Below are 23,381 nucleotides of genomic sequence, written 5' to 3'. Positions count from 1 at the left end.
TCCCCCACCATGTATTGAACCCATGCCCCCTGCATTGGCAGCACAGAGTCTTAACCACTGGACCACCAGGGAAGTCCTGTAGGAGTCTGTGCAGTCTTTGTTCCAGGACCTCACTTGGGAGTACTGTGGAACTAGATGTTTAGAAGTGTTTATTTACTATTACAGCTTTACAACAGAAATTATATAAAGAGAGTATTATACTGCATGTTGTTTTCTGGGACTTCACTTGTGATTGTATTACTAAAATTCCTATTGTGGCATTTAGCTTTGATTCATTCCTTTTTATTGATGGGTGAAGGATTTATACCTTTTAATTCCTCATCCATTGATGAATATACCAGTTTATTTATCCACTTCTTTTGATGGCTCTTTGGGTCGTTTTCTGATTTTTGCTATTATGGACAGTGCTGCTATGAACATTTTTATACATGTCTTCTGGTGCATGTGTGCAAGAATATCTCTAGGGCAGTGTTTCTCAACCATTTTTCATTATTGCCTCACTAAGGAGCCTTTTTTAGACTCCCCCCACCCCCAGTTGTTGTCCTTCTAATGAAATTTTAATACCACAGATATAATATATATATCTTGATGTACTGAATGTATTAATGTATATATCTTGATGTACTGAATGTATATCTGTGCTTTATGCACAAAAAGAGTGTGTATGTTTAGGTTGTTTTTCCCATTCCCCACTCTCCTCAGAACTAATTTCACCCCCTTGGGGGTGATATCACCTCTATTGAAAATGCATGCTCTAAGGGAATTCCCTGGTGGTCCAGTGGTTAGGACTCCGCACTTCCACTGCTGGGGGCCCGAGTTCGATCCCTGGTTGGGGAACTAGATCCCGCATGGCATACCGCAACTAAGAGTGTGCATGCTGCAACCAAGAAGCCCACATGCCACAACTATGAACCCACATGCCGCAACAAAGGATCCTGCATGCCAAAACTAAGATCTGGTGCAGCCAAAATAAATAAATAAATATTTAAAAAAAAAAGAAAAGAAAATGCATGCTCTAGAGTATACATCTAGGAATAGAATTACTGGGTCATAAGGTCTGGGAAGATTCAGTTTTATAAGATAGTGTTTAATTGTTTTCCTAAGTGGTTGTACCCACCTGCCATGTGTAAAATTTCCACATCCTCTCCAATACATGATAATGTCATACTTCTTAATTTTTCCCAATAGAGTGGGTATAAAATGGTATCTTGTGGTATAACTTACCTCTCTCTTATTAGTGAGATTAAGTATCTCTTCATATATTTATTGGCCATATATGTTTTCTTCTGCTGCAAAATGCCTGTTTATGGCTTTTACCCATTTTCCTATCATCCATTTATGTAGTTTTGTACTAGTCTATTTCTCTGTGTGTATGTGTGTGTGTGTGTGTGTGTACATATACATACATATACTGTCTCGGTTTATAGCTTGTTTTTTCACTTTTTATAAAGTCCTTTTGACTAACAAGTTCTTAGTTTTAGTATGGTTAAGTGACTCTGTATTTTATTTTCTGCTTAATATGTTTTGCATTGTAAGTCCTTCCCTATTCCAAAGTCAGAGAAAATATATTAGCTATTTTATTTTATTTTACTGCTGTACCACTGATTCCACCATGTGTATTAATGTTTTTAGTGATTTTTTTTATTGTGGTAAAATATACATAACAAAATTTACCATTTTAACCATTTTAAATGTACAATTCAGTAGCATTAGGTACATTCACAATGCAACCCATCACCACTATCCATTTTCAAAACTATTCATCATCCCAAACAGAAACTCTGTGCCCATTAATCAGTATATCCCCACCCTGCCCCACAGCCCCTGGTAACCTTTATTCTACTTTCTGTCGCTATGAATTTGCCTATTCTAGGTCCTCATAGAAGTGGAATCATGCAACATTTGTCCTTTGTGTCTGATCATTTAGCATAATATTTTTAAGATTCATCCATATTGTAGCATGTATCAGAATTTCATTCCTTTTTAAGGCTGAATAATATTTTATTGTTTGTATATACCACGTGTTGTTAATCCATTCATCTGTCAAACAGTTGGGTTGTTTCCACTTTTTGGCTATTGTGAATAATGGTGCTATGAACATTGGTGTTACAGCATCTGTTTCAGTCCTTGCTTTCAGTTCTTTTGTGTATATGCCTAGAAGTGGAATTGTTGGATCACGTGGTAGTTCTACGTTTAACTTTTTGAGAAGCTATTCTCTTCTAAAAATTAAAAATTTTGTTTTTGTCATTTAAGACCTTAATCCATCTGGAGTTGATTTTTGAGTATGGTATGAGATGTAGGAATCTGACTTTTTTTTCCATATGGATAGCTATTTTTTTTCCAGTTTTGCATACTAAATAGTCTCTCCTTTCCACAACATAGACTTTCTACTTGTCAGTTTTAACAGAGTCACAATAACCTGGTAAGTTAATATATCATAGACAGTTTAATCATCTAACCATCTTTCTGTATTATTCAGATTGTTTTCAGGTTTAAATAATACTATTATGATCATTTTAGCTTTTTCTTTTAAATTATTTTAAGAAAGTATTTCTAAGACATGGATTATTTGGCTAAAGATTATGAATATTATTAATCTCTCTTATACATTACTAGGTTACCCTCCATAAAAGTGGAAAAAAATTTACCTTGTCACCAAGAAATACAAGTATCTATTTCCTTCAGCCATCCCAGTACTGCATTCCAAAAATTTTCTCTTTTTTTCTTTTTTTAACATCTTTATTGGAGTATAATTGCTTTATAGTGGTGTGTCAGTTTCTGCTTTATAGCAAAGTGAATCAGCTATACATATACATATATCCCTGTATCTCCTCCCTCTTGCGTCTCCCTCCCACCCTCATTATCCCACCCCTCTAGGTGGTCACAAGGCACCAAGCTGATCTCGCTGAGCTATGTGGCTGCTTTCCACTAGCTATCTATTTTACATTTGATAGTGTATGTATGTCCATGCCACTCTCTCATTTTGTCCCAGCTTACCCTTCCCCCTCCCTGTGTCCTCAAGTCCATTCTCTATGTCTGCATCTTTATTCCTGTCCTGCCCCTAGGTTTTTCAGAACCTTTTTTTTTGGATTCCATATATATGTGTTAGCATACGGTATTTGTTTTTCTCTTTCTGACTTACTTCACTCTGTATGACAGACTTTAGGTCCACCTACCTCACTACAAATAACTCAATTTCATTTCTTTTTATGGCTGAGTAATTAATATTCCATTGTATATATGTGCCACATCTTCTTTATCCATTCCTCTGTCAATGGACACTTAGGTTGCTTCCATGTCCTGGCTATTGTAACTAGAGCTGCAATGAACATTGTGGTACATGACTCTTTTTGAATTATGGTTTTCTCAGGGTATATGCCCAGTAATGGGATTGCTGTGTCGTATGGTAGTTCTATTTTTGCTTTCTTAAGGAACCTCCATACTGTTCTCCATAGTGGCTGTATCAATTTACATTCCCACCAACAGTGCAAGAGGGTTCCCTTTTCTCCACACCCTCTCCAGCGTTTATTGTTTGTAGATTTTTTGATGGCCATTCTGACTGGTGTGAGGTGATACCTCATTGTAGTTTTGATTTGCATTTCTCTAATGATTAGTGATGTTGAGCATCCTTTCATGTGTTTGTTGGCAATCTGTATATCTTCTTTGGAGAAATGTCTATTTAGGTCTTCTGCCCATTTTTGGATTGGGTTGTTTGTTTTTTTGATATTGAACTGCTTGTAAATTTTGGAGATTAATCCTTTGTCACTTGCTTCATTTGCAAATACTTTCTCCCATTCTGAGGGTTGTCTTTTTGTCTTGTTTGTGGTTTCCTTTCCTGTGCAAAAGATTTTAAGTTTCATTAGGTCCCATTTGTTTATTTTTGTTTTTATTTCTATTTCTCTAGGAGGTGGGTCAAAAAGGATCTTACTATGATTTATGTCATAGAGTGTTCTGCCTATGTTTTCCTCTAAGAGCTTTATAGTGTCTGGCCTTACATTTAGGTCTTTAATCCATTTTTAGTTTATTTTTGTGAATGGTGTTAGAGAGTGTTCTAATTTCATTCTTTTACATGAAGAGGCTGTCTTTTCTCCATTGTATATTCTTGCCTCCTTTATCAAAAATAAGGTGACCATATGTGCGTGGGTTTATCTCTGGGCTTTCTATCCTGTTCCATTGATCTATATTTCTGTTTTTGTGCCAGTACCATATTGTCTTGATTACTGTAGCTTTGTAGTATAGTCTGAAGTCAGGGAGCCTGATTCCTCCAGCTCCGTTTTTCTTTCTCAAGATTGTGTTGGCTATTCGGGGTCTTTTGTGTTTCCATACAAATTGTGAAATTTTTTGTTCTGGTTCTGTGAAAAATGCCAGTGGTAGTTTGATAGGGATTGCATTGAATCTGTAGATTGCTTTGGGTAGTATAGTTATTTTCACAGTGTTGATTCTTCCAATCCAAGAACATGGTACATCTCTCCGTCTGTTAGTATCATTTTTAATTTCTTTCATCAGTGTCTTATAGTTTTCTGCATACAGGTCTTTTGTCTCCTTAGGTAGGTTTATTCCTAGGTATTTTATTCTTTTTGTTGCAATGGTAAATGGGAGTGTTTCCTTAATTTCTCTTTCTGACCTTTCGTTCTTAGTGTATAGGAATGCAAGAGATTTCTGTGCATTAATTTTGTATCCTGCTACTTTACCAGATTCATTGATTAGCTCTAGTAGTTTTCTGGTAGCATGTTTAGGATTCTCTATGAACAGTATCATGTCATCTGCAAACAGTGACAGCTTTACTTCTTCTTTTCCAATTTGGATTCCTTTTATTTCTTTTTCTTCTCTGATTGCTGTGGCTAAAACTTCCAAAACTATGTTGAATAATAGTGGTGAGAGTGGACAACCTTGTCTTATTCCTGATCTTAGAGGAAATGGTTTCAGTTTTTCACCATTGAGAACGATGTTGGCTGTGGGTTTGTCATATATGGCCTTTATTATGTTGAGGTAAGTTCCCTCTATGCCTACTTTCTGGAGGGTTTCTATCATAAATGGGTGTTGAATTTGTCAAAAGCTTTTTCTGCATCTATTGAGACGATCATATGGTTTTTCTCCTTCAATTTGTTGATATGGTTTATCACACTGATTGATTTGCGTATATTGAAGAATCCTTGCATTCCTGGGATAAACCCCACTTGATCATGGTGTATGATCCTTTTAATGTGCTGTTGGATTCTGTTTGCTAGTATTTTGTTGAGGATTTTTGCATCTATGTTCATCAGTGATATTGGCCTGTAGTTTTCTTTCTTTGTGACATCTTTGGTTTTGGTATCAGGGTGATGGTGGCCTCGTAGAATGAGTTTGGGATTGTTCCTCCCTCTGCTATATTTTGGAAGAGTTTGAGAAGGATAGGTGTTAGCTCTTCTCTAAATGTTTGATAGAATTCGCCTGTGAAGCCATCTGGTCCTGGGCTTTTGTTTGTTGGAAGATTTTTAATCACAGTCTCAATTTCAGTGCTTGTGATTGGTCTGTTTATATTTTCTATTTCTTCCTGGTTCAGTCTCAGAAGGTTGTGCTTTTCTAAGAATTTGTCCATTTCTTCCAGGTTGTCCATTTTATTGGCATAGAGTTGCTTGTAGTAATCTCTCATGATCCTTTGTATTTCTGCAGTGTCAGTTGTTACGTCTCCTTTTTCATTTCTAATTCTATTGATTTGAGTATTCTCCCTTTTTTCTTGATGAGTCTGGCTAATGGTTTATCAATTTTGTTTATCTTCTCAAAGAACCAGCTTTTAGTTGTTTTGATCTTTGCTATTGCTTCCTTCATGTCTTTTTCATTTATTTCTGTTCTGATCTTTATGATTTTTTTCCTTCTGCTAACTGTGGGGTTTTTTTTGGTTCTTCTTTCTCTAATTGCTTTAGGTGTAAGGTTAGGTTGTTTATTTGAGATGTTCCTTGTTTCTTGTATTGCTATAAACTTCCCTCTTAGATCTGCTTTTTCTGCATCCCATAGGTTTTGGGTCGTCATGTTTTCATTGTCATTTGTTTCTAGTTATTTTTTTATTTCTTCTTTGATTTCTTCAGTGATCTCTTGGTTATTTAGTAGTGTACTGTGTAGCCTACAGGTGTTTGTATTTTTAACAGATTTTTTCCTGTAATTGATATCCAGTCTCATAGAGTTGTGGTCGGAAAAGATACTTGATATGATTTCAGTTTTCTTAAATTTACCAAGACTTGATTTGTGACCCAAGATACGATCTATCCTGGAGAATATTCCATGAGCACTTGAGAAGAAAGTGTATTGTGTTGTTTTTGGATGGAATGTCCTATAAATATCAATTAAGTCCATCTTGTTTAATGTATCATTTAAAGCTTGTTTTTCCTTATTTATTTTCGTTTTGGATGATCTGTCCATTGGTGAAAGTGGGGTGTTAAAGTCCCCTACTATGATTGTGTTACTGTTGATTTCCCCTTTTATGGCTGTTAGCATTTGCCTTATGTATTGAGGTGCTCGTATGTTGGGTGCATAAATATTTTCAATTTTATATCTTCTTCTTGGATTGATCCCTTGATCATTATGTAGTGTCCTTCTTTGTCTCTTGTAGTAGTCTTTATTTTAAAGTCTCTTTTGTCTGATATGAGAATTGCTACTCCAGCTTTCTTTTGATTTCCATTTGCGTAGAATATCTTTTTCCATCCCCTCACTTTCAGTCTGTATGTGTCCCTAGGTCTGAAGTGGGTCTCTTGTAGACAGCATATATACGGGTCTTGTTTTTGTATCCATTCAGCCAGGCGGTGTCTTTTGGTTGGAGCATTTAATCCATTTACATTTAAGGTAGTTATCAATATGTATGTTCCTATTACCATTTTCTTAATTGTTTTGGGTTTATTATTGTAGGTCTTTTCCTTCTCTTGTGTTTCCTGCCTAGAGAAGTTCCTTTAGCATTTGTTGTAAAGCTGGTTTGGTGGTGCTTTATTCTCTTAGCTTTTGCTTGTCTGTAAAGGTTTCAACTTCTCTGTCGAATCTGAATGAGATCCTTGCTGGGTAGAGTAATCTTGGTTGTAGGTTTTTCCCTTTCATCACTTTAAATATGTCCTGCCACTCCCTTCTGGCTTGCAGAGTTCCTGCTGAAAGATCAGCTGTTAACCTAATGGGGATTCCCTTGTGTGTTATTTGTTGTTTTTCCCTTGCTGCTTTTAATATTTTTTCTTTGCATTTAATTTTTGATAGTTTGATTAATATGTGTCTTGGCGTGTTTCTCCTTGGATTTATCCTGTATGGGACTCTCTGCGCTTCCTGGGCTTGATTGACTATTTCCTTTCCCATATTAGGGAAGTTTTCAACTATAATCTGTTCAAATATTTTCTCAGTCCCTTTCTTTTTCTCCTCTTCTTCTGGGATCCTTATAATTCGAATGTTGGTGCGTTTAATGTTGTCCCAGAGGTCTCTGAGACTGTCCTCAATTCTTTTCATTCTTTTTTCTTTATTCTGCTCTGTGGTAGTTATTTCTACTATTTTATCTTCCAGGTCACTTATCCGTTCTTCTGCCTCATTTATTCTACTATTGATTCCTTTTAGAGTATTTTTAATTTCATTTCTTGTGTTGTTCATCATTGTTTGTTTGCTCTTTAGTTCTTTTAGGTCCTTGTTAAACATTTCTTGTATTTTCTCCATTCTATTTCCAGGATTTTGGATCATCTTTACTATCATTACTGTGAATTGTTTTTCACGTAGACTGCCTATTCCCTCTTCATTTGTTTGGTCTGTTGGGTTTTTAACTTTCTTCTTCATCTGCTGTGTGTTTCTCTGTCTTCTCATTTTGCTTAACTTACTGTGTTTGGGATCTCCTTTTCACAGGCTGCAGGTTCGTAGTTCCCGTTGTTTTTGGTGTCTGCCCCCACTGGCTAAGGTTGGTTCAGTGGGTTGTGTAGGCTTCCTGGTGGAGGAGACTGGTGCCTGTGTTCTGGTGGGTGAGGCTGGATCTTGTCTTTCTGGTGGGCACGTCCACGTCTGGTGGTGTGTTTTGGGGTGTCTGTGGCCTTATTATGATTTTAGGCAGCCTCTCTGCTAATGGGTGGGGTTGTGTTCCTGTCCTGCTAGTTGTTTAGCATAGGGTGTCCAGCACTATAGCTTGCTGATCGTTGAGTGGAGCTGGGTCTTAGCGTTGAGATGGAGATCTCTGGGAGAGCTTTCGCTGTTTGATATTACGTGGAGCCAGGAGGTCTCTGGTGGACCAGTGTCCTGAACTCGGCTCTCCTACCTCAGAGGCACAGGCCTGACACCCGGCCGGAGCACCCACACCCGGTCAGGGTGCACAGGACGGCCTCATCCAGGGGCACCTGCGGCCAGGCAGGGCACACCTGATCGGCGTAGTCACCGAGAGGGCGAGTCTGCCCGCCCACCCGCCGGTCCCATCCCCTTCCCTCTGACTGCCTGAGCGGGTGCAGTGTCGCTTCCTCCAGATGGAGTCCGGGAATCCCACCTCCCTTTGCTCTTTTTTTGAATTTAGAAGTTCTAAAATAATAACATCCTTTTTTTTGTTGTTTGAACTCCTTTAAATAATAACATTGTAGTATCTTTTTTTTCAAATGTTCTTTTGCTGTTTATGTGTCCTCCTTTATCTGGTTCAAAATAATGAAACTACTATAGATGTTTTGTTGTTGTTTTGCTATATAAGTTCAAAGAGAATGAAATAAAAGTTTGGTTGCCTTAAAATCCATACCATGTTTTCCTTAGTGACTTACTGCTCTGTCATTGGGAACAGATAAAATTTTAAATATAGTCCCCTACCATCCTCATTCTCGTGAAAGTTGTAAGTAGAAGTTTAATGCACAGTCTCACACTTAAGATTTCTTTTTTAAATTATTTATTTATTTATTTATTAAATTAACAATTTTTTTAAATTTTAAACTTTTTGGCCACCCTGTGGGATCATAGTTCCCAGACCAGGGATAGAACTTGTGCCCCCTGCAGTGGAAGCATGGAATCTTAACTGGTAGACCACCAGGAAAAGTCCCCCAGATTTCTATTTAGTATGAATTAATTTCAAGTAGTTACTGTGGTGAGGATTTGGATCAAAATGTGACACTGGAATAAAAGTGTAAATAATCTTTGACTTCTTAAGTTGCTCTGAGTAGGTTTTCCCCATCTTAGTAAATTACTTTTTTTTTTTTTTTAATTTTATTTTATTTTTGGCTGCATTGGGTCTTCGTTGCTGCACGTGGGCTTTCTCTAGTAGCATTGAACGGGGGACTACTCTTCCTTGCAGAGCTCAGGCTTCTCACTGTGGTGGCTTCTCTGTTTTTTTTTTTTTTAATTTTATTTAATTTATTTTTTATACAGCAGGTTCTTATTAGTTATCTATTTTATACATATTAGTATGTATATGTCAAGTCCAACCTCCCATGATGGCTTCTCTTGTTTCGGAGCACAGGCTCTAGGCTTGCGGGCTTCGGTAGTTGTGGCATGTGGGCTCTAGAGCGCAGGCTCAGTAGTTGTGGCGCATGGGCTTAGTTACTCCGCGGCACGTGGGATCTTCCTGGACCAGGGATTGAACCCGTGTCCCCTGCCATTTTTTTTTGTGTTGTTATAAAAAGGCTTCAATGAACATCATTTTATATGCATTTTTGTATATTTGACCCATTATTTCTTCAGGATAAATTGCTATAAGCAGATTTTTAGGGTCAAAATGTAGGCATATTTAAAGTTTTGATAAATATTGCCAAATAGTCCACTAAAAATTTAGTTCAAATTTATACTCCCATCAACATCCTGTTCACCAGAGTCTCATCATCACTGATTATTTAGATTTTAATCAACTCATGTCTTTATTTGGTGTTTTCTTATTAGTGATTAACTTTAGCATATTTTCATGTTTCACATCAATAAGTATTTCTTAAAAATTTTTTTCTTCTCATAAATTCTACCCATTTTTTTCTTTTCTTTTTAAATAAATTTATTTATTTATTTTTGGCTGTGTTGGGTCTTTGTTGCTGTGCGTGGGCTTTCTCTAGTTGCGGCGAGTGGGGGCTACTCTTTGTTGTGGTGTGCGGGCTGCTCATTGCGGTGGCTTCTCTTGTTGCAGAACATGGGCTGTAGGTGCGTGGACTTCAGTAGTTCTGGCACATGGGCTCTAAAGTGCAGGCTCAGTAGTTGTGGCGCACAGGCTTAGTTGCTCCGCAGCATGTGGGATCTTCCCGGAGCAGGGCTCAAACCCATGTCCCCTGCATTGGCAGGTGGATTTTTAACCACTGCGCCACCAGGGAAGTCCTTACCCAATTTTCTATTGAAGTGTTTGTCTCATCGATTTACAAGACTTGTTATTAAGAATATTAGAGTATTATTAAGTATGTGTTACCAGCATTTTTGCAGTTTATAATTTGTTCAACTTTATGGTGTCTTTTGTCATACTACTATGTTTTCTTAATTTTTCATTATCGTTTTAATATGCAATATTACATGTATATTTAATAATATATCATATTATATATGGTGCATAATATTATGGACAAAGTAATTTGTTTTCAAATAGCTGTCCTGGCAACATTTGTTAACTAATACATTTATTTCCCTACTCATTTGGGATAACACCTTTATCTTATACTTAATTTCCATATGGTAAGTATGTCTGTTTCGGGACTCCCTGTTCTGTTGATCTATGCATCTAGACCAACATATTCACTTTTTAATTTATTGTAGCCTTATAATAAAGTTTAATATCTTATACAACAAGCTTCCCTGTATTCTTTATTTCTAAAAGTTGTTTTGACCTTTTTGCACTTTTATTCTTTTACATGCACTTTCATGTGCTTTTATTTAAATTTTTACTGATATATAACATGCATACTAAAAACAAACTTTATAACTAGTTTTAATAAATTATAAGAGCAATTACAAAGTAATTCAAGGAAAAGTCTCTGACCACTCCCTCACACACCCCAGTGCCATTCCCCAGAGATAACCACTTATTCAAAATTATAAATCTGATGAGAAAATATTTTAAAAAATCAACATCTTTTGATTAGATGAATGTTAGAGTCATTCAGTCAAGTTCTGGAAGATAAAACACTTTGGGATTTAATTTGGATATAATGAATTGATAATTTAAGGAGAATTGACATCTTTACAGCGTCATCTTCTCCTGTCCAGGAATGCTATGTTTTGTTTTATGGATTTTTTTAAAGTCTTTTGTTATGTCTTTCAATAAGATTTTAAAATTATGTGTCTTCCATGTTTCTTATGACGTATATTCCTAGGCTAAAAAAATGTATACGTATATATGTATATATAAACGTAGCAGACACCAAGGATAAATCATCTTTTTTGTATGACCAGTGACTTACAGGGGGAGAGAGACAGGGAAAGAGATGGTGCTTGTGTGCACAAGTACTATTATAAACCAGAGGCTTTTTTTTTTTTAATATTTTAAATTTATTTATTTATTTTTGGCTGTGTTGTGTCTTGGTTGCTGTGCGAGCTTTCTCTAGTTGCAGTGAGTGGGGGCTACTCTTACTTGCGGTGCGGTGGCTTCTCTTGTTGCAGGGCACGGGCTCTAGTCGCGCGGGCTTCAGGAGTTGTGACACACAGGCTCAGTAGTTGTGGCTCACGGGCTCTAGAGCACAAGCTCAGTAGTTGTAGCACCCGTGCTTAGTTGCTCCGCAGCATGTGGGATCTTCTGGGACCAGGGCTGGAACCCTTGTCCCCTGCATTGGCAGGCGGATTCTTAACCACTGCACCACCAGGGAAGCCCCCAAACCAGAGGCTTTTTACCATTATACTTTCATGTTGATTATTATTTTTTGGGTGGCTAATTTTTTCATATTTATCTTTTATACTTTAAAATACTATTATAATTTGTATTTATCTTTTGTACTTTAAAATGCTATTATAATACTTCAAAATACTATTATAGGGACTTCCCTGGTGGCGCAGTGGTTAAGAATCCGCCTGCCAATGCAGGGGACATGGGTTTGAGCCCTGGTCCGGGAAGATCCCACATGCCGCGGAGCAACTGGGCTCGTGCGCTGTGACTGCTGGGCCTGCGCTCTGGAGCCCGCGAGCCACAACTACTGAAGCCTGCGCTCCTAGAGCCTGTGCTCCACAACAAGATAAGCCACTGCAATGATAAGCCTGTGCACCACAACAACGAGTAGCCCCACTCACTGCAACTAGAGAAAGCCCTCATGCAGCAACCAAGACCCAACACAGCCGAAAAAAAAAAAATACTATTATAGGGGGGACTCCCCTGGTGGTCCAGTGGTTAAGGATCTGACTTCTGCTGCAGGGGACATGGGTTCGATCCCTGGTGGGAGAGCTAAGATCCCATGTGCCGCAGGGCAACTAAGCCTGCACGCCACAACCAGAGAGCCTGCGTGCCACAACTAGAGAGCCCGCATGCCACAACTACTGAGCCTGTGTGCTCTGGAGCCTGCACACCACAACTAGAGAAGGCTGCGTGCCACAACGAAGCCAAAAATAAATAAATAAAAATATTAAAAAAAATACTATTATAATCTAACTGGGAATTATTTCTTCCCAGTTAGAATACCAGTATTATTCAGTATCCCTGTCTATGAGAAGTGCTGGAATATTGAGAAACTGAATGAAACCAAGAGCTATGGATTAAGAAGGAATAATTTTTCATTCTTATGCCTTGTGCAGATCAGGGTGTCTCTTTTCTTTTAGACCTCATTTGCCCTTGTGCCCGCTAGATCATATTGATTGATTGAATGAATGAATACATAAATAGATGAAGAGATGAGTGGAAAATCAATGATTATAAACACACAGATATCAGAATAAAGGAAAGATTATGAGAAATGTTTCATGTTCATTTTATTCGTGATCTAATTGTTCCTTAAAGTTTTAATAATCAGAACTTAAGGATGCACACGTGTATGCTGACAAGAGCAGTCAGAGTAGTTTTGATCCATAAAGCTTATATTGACAACATAACATTGTTACTTTTATTTTTTATTTTATTTATTTGTTTCACAAATAAGAGTTTCTTTGAAAATGCAGCATTTTGCTGACAATAAAAATCATAGAGAACTCACATGATCAGGGAAATATAATCACAGGAAAAAATGGTAAGGAGATATCCATCTGTTATCAAAGTTTCCTTTGAGATTCCTCTTTCAGATCTGCAGGAAGACTTGAGAAACTTTAGGGTATCTCTTACTAATGTAACCAGAAGTCCTGAAGTCTTTCTCTGTCATTAAATGGGTCCAGATCAAATAACTCAAAGCCCATGCATTTAAATGTGCAGATTCCAGCACACTCACCTGTAATTCTGAGGTGTGCCAGGCCAAACTTTTGTTCCTCTCTGTTTCTCCATAACATGATTACTTTTAAAGGTAAATCAGCTTTTAATTTCTTTCTTTCTTTTTTTAAAATTTTTATTGGAGTTTAGTTGATTTACAATGTTGTGTTAGTTTCAGGTATACAAATCAGTTATATTGATACATCTATATATGTCCACTCTTTTTTTTTTTTTTGGATTCTTTTCCCATGTAGGCCATTACAGAGTATAGAGTTCCCTGTGCTATACAGCAGGTTCTTATTATCTATTTTCTGTATAGTAGTGTGTATATATCAATCCCAATCTCCCAATTTATCCCTCTCCCCGCTTCATCCCCTGGTAACCATAAGTTTGTTTTCTACATCCGTGACTCTACTTCTGTTTTGTAAATAAGTTCATTTGTATACTTTTTGTAGATTCCGCATATAAGTGATATATGATATTTGTCTTTTTGTGTCTGACTTACTTCACTCAGTATGACAATCTCTAGGTTTATCCATGTTGCTGCAAATGGCATTATTTTGTTTTTTTTATGGCTGAGTAATATTCCATTATATATATATATATATGTACCACATCTTCTTTATCCATTCCTCTGTTGATGGGCATTTAGGTTGCTTCCATTTCTTTCTTTTTTTTTTTTTTATAAATTTATAAATTTATTTTTGGCTGTGTTGGGTCTTCGTTTCTGTGCGAGGGTTTTCTCTAGTTGCGGCGAGCGGGGGCCACTCTTCATCGCGGTGCGTGGGCCTCTCACTATCGCAGCCTCTCTTCTTGTGGAGCACAGGCTCCGGATGCGCAGGCTCAGTAGTTGTGGCTCACGGGCCCAGTTGCTCCGCGGCGTGTGGGATCTTCCCAGACCAGGGCTCAAACCCGTGTCCCCTGCATTGGCAGGCAGATTCTCAATCACTGCACCACCAGGGAAGCCCCCATTTCTTTCTTTTTAACCACTTTTTCTCTAGCTACTAAGTGAAACCTGAATTAAGCTATAGACTCCCCCTGCTGGGTAAGAATGGTGAGAAGAGCAAAAAACCTAAACTTTGTACTTGAACAGTCAAAGGTCCCATTAGGCACTGTTGCAGTGCCCTAATTGGTATTTTTAAATCCTTGTATTGTTCTCCGCAGGGAGCTTTTCCAGCTCGTTTGAAGAAAGTGCTGATTGTGGGAGCACCCATATGGTTCCGAGTGCCCTATTCCATCATCAGCCTCCTTCTGAAGGACAAAGTCCGGGAGAGGGTAAAGGAAGCTAACTTAATTTTATTTGGAGGTGGGATACATACATTTCCATCTCTGCTGCTGAAACCTGCCAATTAATTTTCTACCTTCAAAAAACCTTCCTGGCTTGTTTCTCTTTCTGCTTCTGTTAGTGTGTTCACTTATATTCTCTGCTTTATTCTTTACTCAGCCCAGTATAGGCTGCCTTTCTTACTGTACAAGTTCCTTGAAGTTAGGACCTGGACATAGTTTGGGCACTTCCCCTGTATGTAGCACCTTGCATGCAGATAGTATCGAAGGAACGTGTCCCATGAGTGACTTAGAGATAGCTACTACTTCCAAAATTTAGTCCTGTGGCTCTACAGGCTTTTAATATTTAACAACTTCTAATATAATTACATCAGTAGAACTGGTGTTTGAATTTGTTCAACTGGAAATATTCAGTCCCCTTGACCACCACGGTGGTGGAGGAGACTCTCAATCTCTCTTTTACTTTTATTCCTGGCATTTTCTCTTAAAACAGCTTGTTGCTTCCCAACTTCAAAAGCGTTGTCTAAAATTATCTTGATTCTATTATCATCCCCTGAGTATTCCAGGATGGAAAGATTATGGTTTCAGTCATTTACTCATTCACTTCTCACCCTTGAAAGAAAGGGTATATGAAACATTGGTATAATAAAATAAGATAATAATGTTGTAAAATATTATCAGAGGGTTTTTTTTTTTAGTATGAGATTATATGAATAATAACAATACAGATCTTTGTAGCTGAGGCGACTTGGGTTGGAGAGGGGAAACTAAAGATGTTTGGTTCTGCGGAAGCTACTTAGTGACCTAGTGACCCTAGAGTAGGAGATGTCTTTCCTAAGATAACTCTTTGAGAGGACTCCTTAGGCAAGTTCTTAACACTTGAATTATATACAAGGATATACATGCATGTATGAACTCAAAATATATTCAGCACCTTTACAGTCCAGGCTCTGGGCCCTGGGAATTAAAAGTTGAGTGAGATAGCCCTTATTCCTGAGGAGCTTATGGTCATGAAAGGGGACACAGACATGTTCAGAGGACTGTGGCTCTGAGAAACATAGAGGAGAATGTTGTCTCAGACTGTCAGGGAGGGCTTCACAGAAGAGGTTGAGCTATAAGCTCGTCCTTGAAGAGGCCAAAGAGGAAAAGAGGGCATTCCAGGAAGCAGCATTCCAGGAAGAGGCAACAGCAAGCAAGGCAAACATTCCCATTCCACACAGATTCCAAAAAGAACCAACTAGGCTAATTTGGTCCAGTATGGCTGTGTCCAAGCAGAGAGAGGAATTAAGTATTACAATTACTTCTCTAGCATTTTTCCTGGGCTACCCAGCCTCTGGGTGGCTGGTCTTGTCTTGCTTTCACAGAAACCTATCTTTGAGAATGTCCATACCAAGCTGTGAGTAAAACAGAAGCCAACAGGCTTAGAATTGGTTGCCTTAGTATGGGGTTGACAGAAATAACCACTCTCCATGCATTCTTAGTAGTCAAAAAGGTGAATACCCACATGAGATGGTACTGGAAAGCCTTGTAAATAGTATAAAGGCTTCGTTCACTATACCTACGTTTATATAAGGTTCATAACAGGGCCCCTAATTCCAGGAATGAATTTGATATACATTGTGAGAAGTCAAACCTTTTCTGGGAAATTCGTAGGTCTTCATTCCCAAGCAGATGAAATTCAGTCTACTCCTTTTCTAAGTTTACCAGGTATTTCAAGCAAATCTCATCTCATTCTCCAAAGCACTTTTTTTCTTTATCTGTTTGTTCCCGTCCCTCCCCACATACTCACGTGGTTCTTTCTGGCCTTCCAGATTCAGATATTAAAGACATCTGAAGTCACCCAGCACCTGCCCAGGGAGTGCCTTCCAGAAAACCTGGGTGGGTACGTCAAAATTGACCTCGCCACTTGGAATTTCCAGTTTCTATCCCAGATGAACGGCCACCCAGATCCCTTCGATGAGATCATCCTGTTCTCCCTCCCTCCGACCTTAGACTGGGACTCAGTGCATGTCCCAGGTCCCCATGCCATGACCATCCAAGAATTGATGGACTATGTTAGCACCAGGCAAAAGCGGGGGATATATGAGGAGTATGAAGACATCCGTCGTGAGAACCCTGTTGGCACTTTCCACTGTTCCATGTAAGTAGGAAAGGGTTGGGCCAGCGATCACTTTCCAAGATGCTGTGGCACGCAGTGGTACCCCTCCTTCCACACCTCACTTCCTTAACAGAGGCTCTTTCTTGTGTTAGGAGCCTCACTCTCACTTAGATGATAGTTTCTCTCATTCAGAAAGAGGCACCTCTTGGTGCTTGTTGCCAACAGCGTATGCTCTGAAATTTCTGAAGGTCTTTGGTCCCAATGGAGGAACTGTGTACTAATGGATACATTTTTTGATATTTCCCTGATATGCAAGTGTTTTTAGGAAAAAAACAAAAATGTAGGCTCAAAATGTAGGCTGTCGATTTGATCTCTGGTCCTTTCATTTGGGCAGTTTCTCCCTACAGCATTTATAGTATTACATTACTTTCTGAGGAGGGGTACTGGTCCATTTAAAATAATCCACAGTCAATAAGAGAGAAGAGTTGCCTCTTTGGAATTCAGCCTTGTGGGATTTTCCTTCTACCTGAATTCTATAACTGGTTTATAACCACTTGATAACTATTGTTGGCAATAGAGCGTGGATCATTTCTCTTACTGCTGCTGTCATTTATCTTACCATGTTTTCATTGGCTGTTGCAAAAGCTTCTTTTTCTCTAAGTTTTGAGATTGTTTGTTGAAAATTAAGGAAGCTCAGGGACTTCCCTGGCAGTCCAGTGGTTAGGACTTTGCCTTCCAATGCAGGGGGTGCGGGTTCGTTTCCTGGTCAGGGAGCTAAGATCCCATATACCTCGCGGCCAAAAAACCAAACGTAAAACAGAAGCAATATTGTAACAAATTCAATAAAGACTTTAAAAATGGTCCACATCAAAAAAAAAAAAATCTTAAAAAAAAAAAGAAAATTAAGGAAGCTCTCCCCAGTGGGTCCCAGGCTCAAGTTCCAGCTTGGCCAAAAATACCCTCTGTAACTTACCCAAGTTATTTCTCTTCTTTGCACCTCAGTTTTCCTGTGTGTAGTATTTGATATTAGACTCACTGATACCTACTTACTCTTTTGTAGCTTAAATGTTTTAGGAATCCGTGATTCTTTGAGTACCTCTTTCCCCTTGTAATTCTGGTCCAGCTTAGTCAGTGTGCTGTAAAGAAGGTATGCAGGGAGTGAGGAAAGAGGGAAAAGGAAAAAAAAAGAGGGAAAATAATGAGTTAGGAAACAGATAAGGGAAGTAAGAGAGAAGAAGCAATTGAGAAAAAAAATCAATAAGCAGAACAAGAATGCAAAGGAAAATAAGAAAAAAAAAGAGAGAGAGAGAGAAAGCAGAGTATATATGATGTGGGGAGAGTATTCTTCTTTCCCACACAGCTCTGTTTCATCCCTACCAGCTCAAGACCCCTGTATGTATCCAGTCTTTTTCCCAGCCAGAGCAGAGGATGCACACTTGTCCTGGGTATTTCTGACCCTGCGCTGGGTGCTTCTACTGAGGGGTCCCTGAGGTGTCATTTCTACAATGGTTCCCCTTCCCCACATTAAAAAAGTGGGTTTGGATTTTGCTCACCCAAGCCATTTGTCGTGTTATAATCAGAGAAGACATCCTAGTCCTATGGAAGGACTTCTCAATCTTGCCTCTTTATTTATTGAATCAGTGAAAACGTCCGCCACTTCAGGAACTAGGAACCAGAATCCTCAACATCTTCAGGCCCCTCTCTTACACCAAGTTCCAGTAGAACTACTTACACAGAACAAACTGTTTCCCATGGAATTCTAGATTAAGAAGTAGATATCAGAGTATTCACTGCTGTCCAGGATGCCCGTGGACCAAGAGACTTTCTTTCCCTTTTTTTTCCTCCCCTATACCATTCTTTCACAGGATTTTTAGAAATTTAACTTTAAATTTAAAAAATTTAACTTTATTATGAAATGATTGTAGATTCACATGCATTTGTAAGAAATAATACAGAGAGATCATGTGTACCCTTTCCACAGCTATCCCATGGTAACATCTCCCAGAAGTTTAATATAGTATCACAACCAGGATATTGATACAATCCACCAATCTTATTCAGATTTCCCCAGTTTTAGTGTGTGTATGTGTATTTAGTTCTTTACAATTTCTATCACACAGGTAAGTTTGTGTATACAGAACTGCAGTCAAGATACAGAATTCCATAACCACATACCTCCATTCCACCCCTCCCCATCCCTAACCCCTGCAACCACTAATCAATTCTCCATTACTATAATTTTATCATTTTAAGAATGTTATTATATAAATGGAATCATACTATGTGTAAACTTTTGGGATTGCCTTTTTTCACGCAGTATAATTCTCGGGAGATTCACCCAAGTTGTTATTTGTATCAAGTTTGTTCCTTTTTATTGCTGAGTAATATTCCATGGTATAGATGAACCACAGTACAAACTGTTAACCAATTAACCATTTACCTGTTGAAGGACATCTGGGTTGTTTCCAGTTTCTTTTACAAGTAAAGCTGCTGTGAACATTTGTGTCTAGGTTTTGTGTGAAAATAGGTTTCTATTTCTCTGGGATAAATGTCCAAGAGTGGGATTGATAGGTCACATGGTAAGTATGTGTTTAGTTTTATGAAAAACTCCCCAGCTCTTTTCCAGAGTGGCTGTACCCTTCTGCATTCCTCCCAGCAATATATGAATGACCCATTTTCTTTGCATCCTCACCAGCGTTCAGTGTTGTCACTATTTTTTATTTTAGCTGTTCTGATAGGTGCGTGATGAGATCCCTAAATTAAAATTAGAATTGTGGTTTTAATTTACATTTTCCTACTATCTAATGATATTGAGCATCTTTTCATGTGTTTCTTTGCCGTCTCTATATTCTCTTTGTAAAATGTCTTTTGCCCATTTTCTATTTGGATTTTTTTTTTAAACTGTTGGGATTTGAGAGTTCTTTATATTCTAGGTACTGGTTCTTTGTTGGATACATGGTTTGCGAATATTTTCTTCCAGTCTGTAGCTTTTTTTTTCATCCTCTTCTGGGTCTCTTGTGAAGCAGAAGTTTATTTTGATGAAGTTCCTTTAACAGTTTTTCCTTGTACAGATCATGCTCTTGGTGTCAAGTCTAAGAACACATTGCCTAGCCCTAGAATCCAAAGATTTTTCTATGTTTTTTTTCCTAAAATTTTTATAGGTTTATGTTTTACATTTAATTTAAGTCTGTGATCCATTTTGAATTAATTTTTGTGTAAGGTGTAAGGTTTAGGTTGATGTTCAAATTTTTTTCCCTATAGGTGTCTAATTGCTCCAGCACTGTTGGTCGAAAAGAGTATTCTTTCTATTGAATTGTTCTTGGAACTTTGTAAAATATCAGCTGGGCTTATTTGTGTGGGAAGAAGGATTTTTTTTTTTTTAAATCCAAAGAGTACTCAAACTGTGTTTAATAAATTTATTTATTTATTTTTGGCTGCGTTGGGTCTTCATTGCAGCACACAGGCTTTCTCTAGTTGCGGCGAGCGGGGGCTATTCTTCATTGTGGCGTGCAGGCTGCTCATTGTGGTGGCTTCTCTTGTTGTAGAGCACAGTCTCTGGGTGCGTGAGCTTCAGTAGTTGTGGCATGCGGGCTCAGTAGTTGTGGCTTGTGGGCTCTAGAGTGCAGGCTCAGTAGTTGTGGTGCACAGGCTTAGTTGCTCCGTGGTATGTGGGCTCTTCCTGGACCAGGGCTCGAACCCGTGGCCCCTGCATTGGCAGGTGGATTCTTAACCCTGGTGCCACCAGGGAAGTCTGGGAATTTTTTTTTTTAAATATGAAAAAGAACAGAGCAGAACGTGACAAACAACGATTTCCTATCACTGGCATTAGTACTGACAGTTTTTAGCATTTTGTTGGATTTGCTTCATCTTTTTTTTATATAAAAGAATTAATTGTAAAGTTGAAATCCTTCTAATCCTCACCATCAGTTCTCCTCATTTCCCAGAAGCAGTCACTAGTATGAATGTGGTATGTTTCCTACCAGGTCATTTTGTTTATACTGTTACATATACATTCATACCTATGAACAATATAGAGTATTACTTTATATGCGTGGTCTTTATAAGTTTTTTTTTTTTTGCTTTTAATCAATATGTATGCAAATGATTTTTTCAAAACCAAATAGTACCAAAAAAAAAAGTAATGAATGACAGCAATCTCCTGACTTGCACTCAGTTCCACTTCCATTGTCATCCATTTTCAACTCTTGTAGCTGTTTTTTTTCTTTCTTTATTTTAGTTTGTTTCATTTCCTTCAGGTCTCCAGGAAACCTAGAGAAGAACCGCTATGGGGATGTACCCTGCCTGGACCAAACTAGAGTGAAGCTGACAAAACGAAGCGGCCACGCTCAGGTAGAAAGATAAATGCCATCCTTTTAGGAGCACTGAGGGAAATTTAAGCCTCTTCCAAAGTGAAGCTTACTAATACTGTAGTAGAAAGAACATAGACTGTAAGCCAGAGAGAGAAGGTTTGAGTTTTATTTTTTTATTTTTTTAAACTCTATATATATATATTTTAAATTTATTTATTTAATTTATTTATTTTTGGCTACGTTGAGTCTTCGTTGCTACGCGTGGGCTTTCTCTAGTTGCGGCGAGCAGGGGCTACTCTGTTGCCGTACATGGGCTTCTCATTGCAGTGGCTTATCTTGCAGAGCAGGGGCTCTAGGTGCGCGGGCTTCAGTAGTTGCAGCATGCGGGCTCAGTAGTTGTGGCTCATGGGCTTTAGAGCGCAGGCTCAGTGGTTGTGGTGCACGGACTTAGTTGCTCCGCAGCATGTGGGATCTTCCCAGACCAGGGCTCGAACCAGTGTCCCCTGCATTGGCAGGTGGATTCTTAACCACTGCGCCACCAGGGAAGCCCCAAGGTTTGAGTTTTAGGCTACATACTAGTTGTTAACATACGCAAGTCCCTATGTGCCCATCTCACAGTACTAAGTAGAAATTAAATAAAATACTTTATGTACATGCTGATAGCACAAAGTTTGGCATATTACTGTAGGTCTCGATAAATGTTCAATTATTTCGCCTTTTACTCCTAATAAAGTCATAGTCGTGTCATCCACCATACTGGTGAGTGTATATGCATCAATACCAGGCAACTCTCATTATAAGTGACCTCTGGGACTTCCCTGGTAGTCCAGTGATTAAGACTCCACACTCCCAATGCAGGGGGCCTGGGTTTGATCCCTTGTCGAGGAACTAGATCCTGCATGCCGCAACTGAGACCCAGCACAGCCAAATAAATAAATATTTAAAAAAAAAAAAAAAAGGAAATCCAACTCTTAAAAAAAGAAAGTGACCTCTGATTTTTCCATCTAGAAGATCTGACAAAAATTTTGGACAACTAGTGTATACATAAATATATAGGGATAGAGATGAATTGGTCAAATGCCTTTATTATTTAATGTATTAATTTGATCATATCTGTGCATATTAAAAATCACATGTACTTAGTAGAGATATTTAGTGAAAAGTTATTCAAACTCTTCACATACACCTTTAACATCAGTTTCTTTGTCCTCATTTGAGCTACTTCTTGAGTCAATCTAACACAGTTTTCCAGAACACATCATTTTTATTTCCTTTTTTAAGTGCCTGGTATTGTCACTGGAAAGTTTATCCTAAGTCAGAAAAGTCTATTAGCATAACATTAGCACAGTTTTTTCTTTTCATTCATCCTGTATCTCATGCATCCTCTGTAGCATTATCATTTACTTATTCCTTTTTAAAGTCCTCTTTATTATAACTTGTTTACAGCAGCATCCAACACTTAAGAATTTTGAGATCAACAATTAAGTAGGTGTCACATTTCTTCTTTTTCCTTCTGATACAACAGTCCTGTGTGGTGACCTCTGTGCACATCAAAAAACAGCATTGATTGAGGTTGCTGTTCACTATTTAAAAGGAGTTTAAATAGTGTCCCTTAACATGACACAGTATAGGGACTTGTTATATCCCCCCTCTTTTTTCTGGAGGATAATTCTTAGGAAAATCATTGCCTTGTATTTGGGTATGTATGGTACATGAGTCAGTACCCTAGGATCATGGCTTTAATCTCTTTTGACCCTAGTGTTTCAAGCACATAAACTGAATTCATAATCCTGTCTAGGATCCTTACAGAGGGTTTTCCTGCAGCGGCATTAGCTAAGAGTCTGGCTGACTGAAGGCAAATTCATCAGTATTATCAAGATCATCTTAGTTGAGTTGGGGCTCTGGAGTCAGAGATAATCTGAATGTATGTCTTGTTGACTACTCTGTCTCCAAGACCTAGAACAGTGCCTGGCATATATCAGACATTCAGTAAATTATTTGTGAATGAATGAGTGAATCCCAGTGTACCAGGAGACTATTCTAGTCATCCTGTAATTAATCTGAAGTTCATCGCTTGAGTTTTAGTCCCTCTCATTACTACAAATATTGGTATAGGCTTTATTTCCACAGTAAGTGGAGGATTCAGGTTTATTAGTGAATTGTTTAACAGATTTCACCTGGAATTACAAAGCCGTTAGTCCAGTTTCAGTTGAACCTGGCCCATAACATAATGTGCATGCTGTGGTTCTTCCTGCTATTTCAGTTTGCCCCTAAGTCTATACTTTATCTCTGAGGTCATTTTCAGTTTTTAATATGTAATGATTCTTCTGAAGTTGCTGATTTTAATTCCCAGTGCTCTCAGAGACAAGGATGCTAAAAGCTGGTATCCTTAGTTATAAAGAAATAAGTCTCCTTTAAATAGGTGGCATTTCTTTTCAAAGCATGA

At 38.2% G+C, this 23,381-nt stretch overlaps 1 protein-coding gene across 1 annotated transcript in view; it reads left to right on the top strand.

Moving 5' to 3' along the window:
- Positions 1 to 23,381, top strand: part of PTPN9 (protein tyrosine phosphatase non-receptor type 9) — a 79,931-nt gene that overhangs the window by 44,246 nt on the left and 12,304 nt on the right. Inside the window, exons 6-8 of the mRNA XM_082452630.1 lie at positions 14,408 to 14,518; positions 16,339 to 16,667; positions 20,882 to 20,975. Coding sequence (XP_082308756.1) covers positions 14,408 to 14,518; positions 16,339 to 16,667; positions 20,882 to 20,975 — 534 coding nt within the window. The remainder of the gene's footprint in view (positions 1 to 14,407; positions 14,519 to 16,338; positions 16,668 to 20,881; positions 20,976 to 23,381) is intronic.

This window comes from Balaenoptera physalus (genome assembly GCF_965194825.1).
Source record: "Balaenoptera physalus genome assembly, chromosome: 2".
NCBI classification, from domain to species: domain Eukaryota; kingdom Metazoa; phylum Chordata; class Mammalia; order Artiodactyla; family Balaenopteridae; genus Balaenoptera; species Balaenoptera physalus.
The sequence above is the reverse complement of the archived record's forward strand: the minus strand, read 5'-3'. Positions and strand labels throughout refer to the sequence as shown.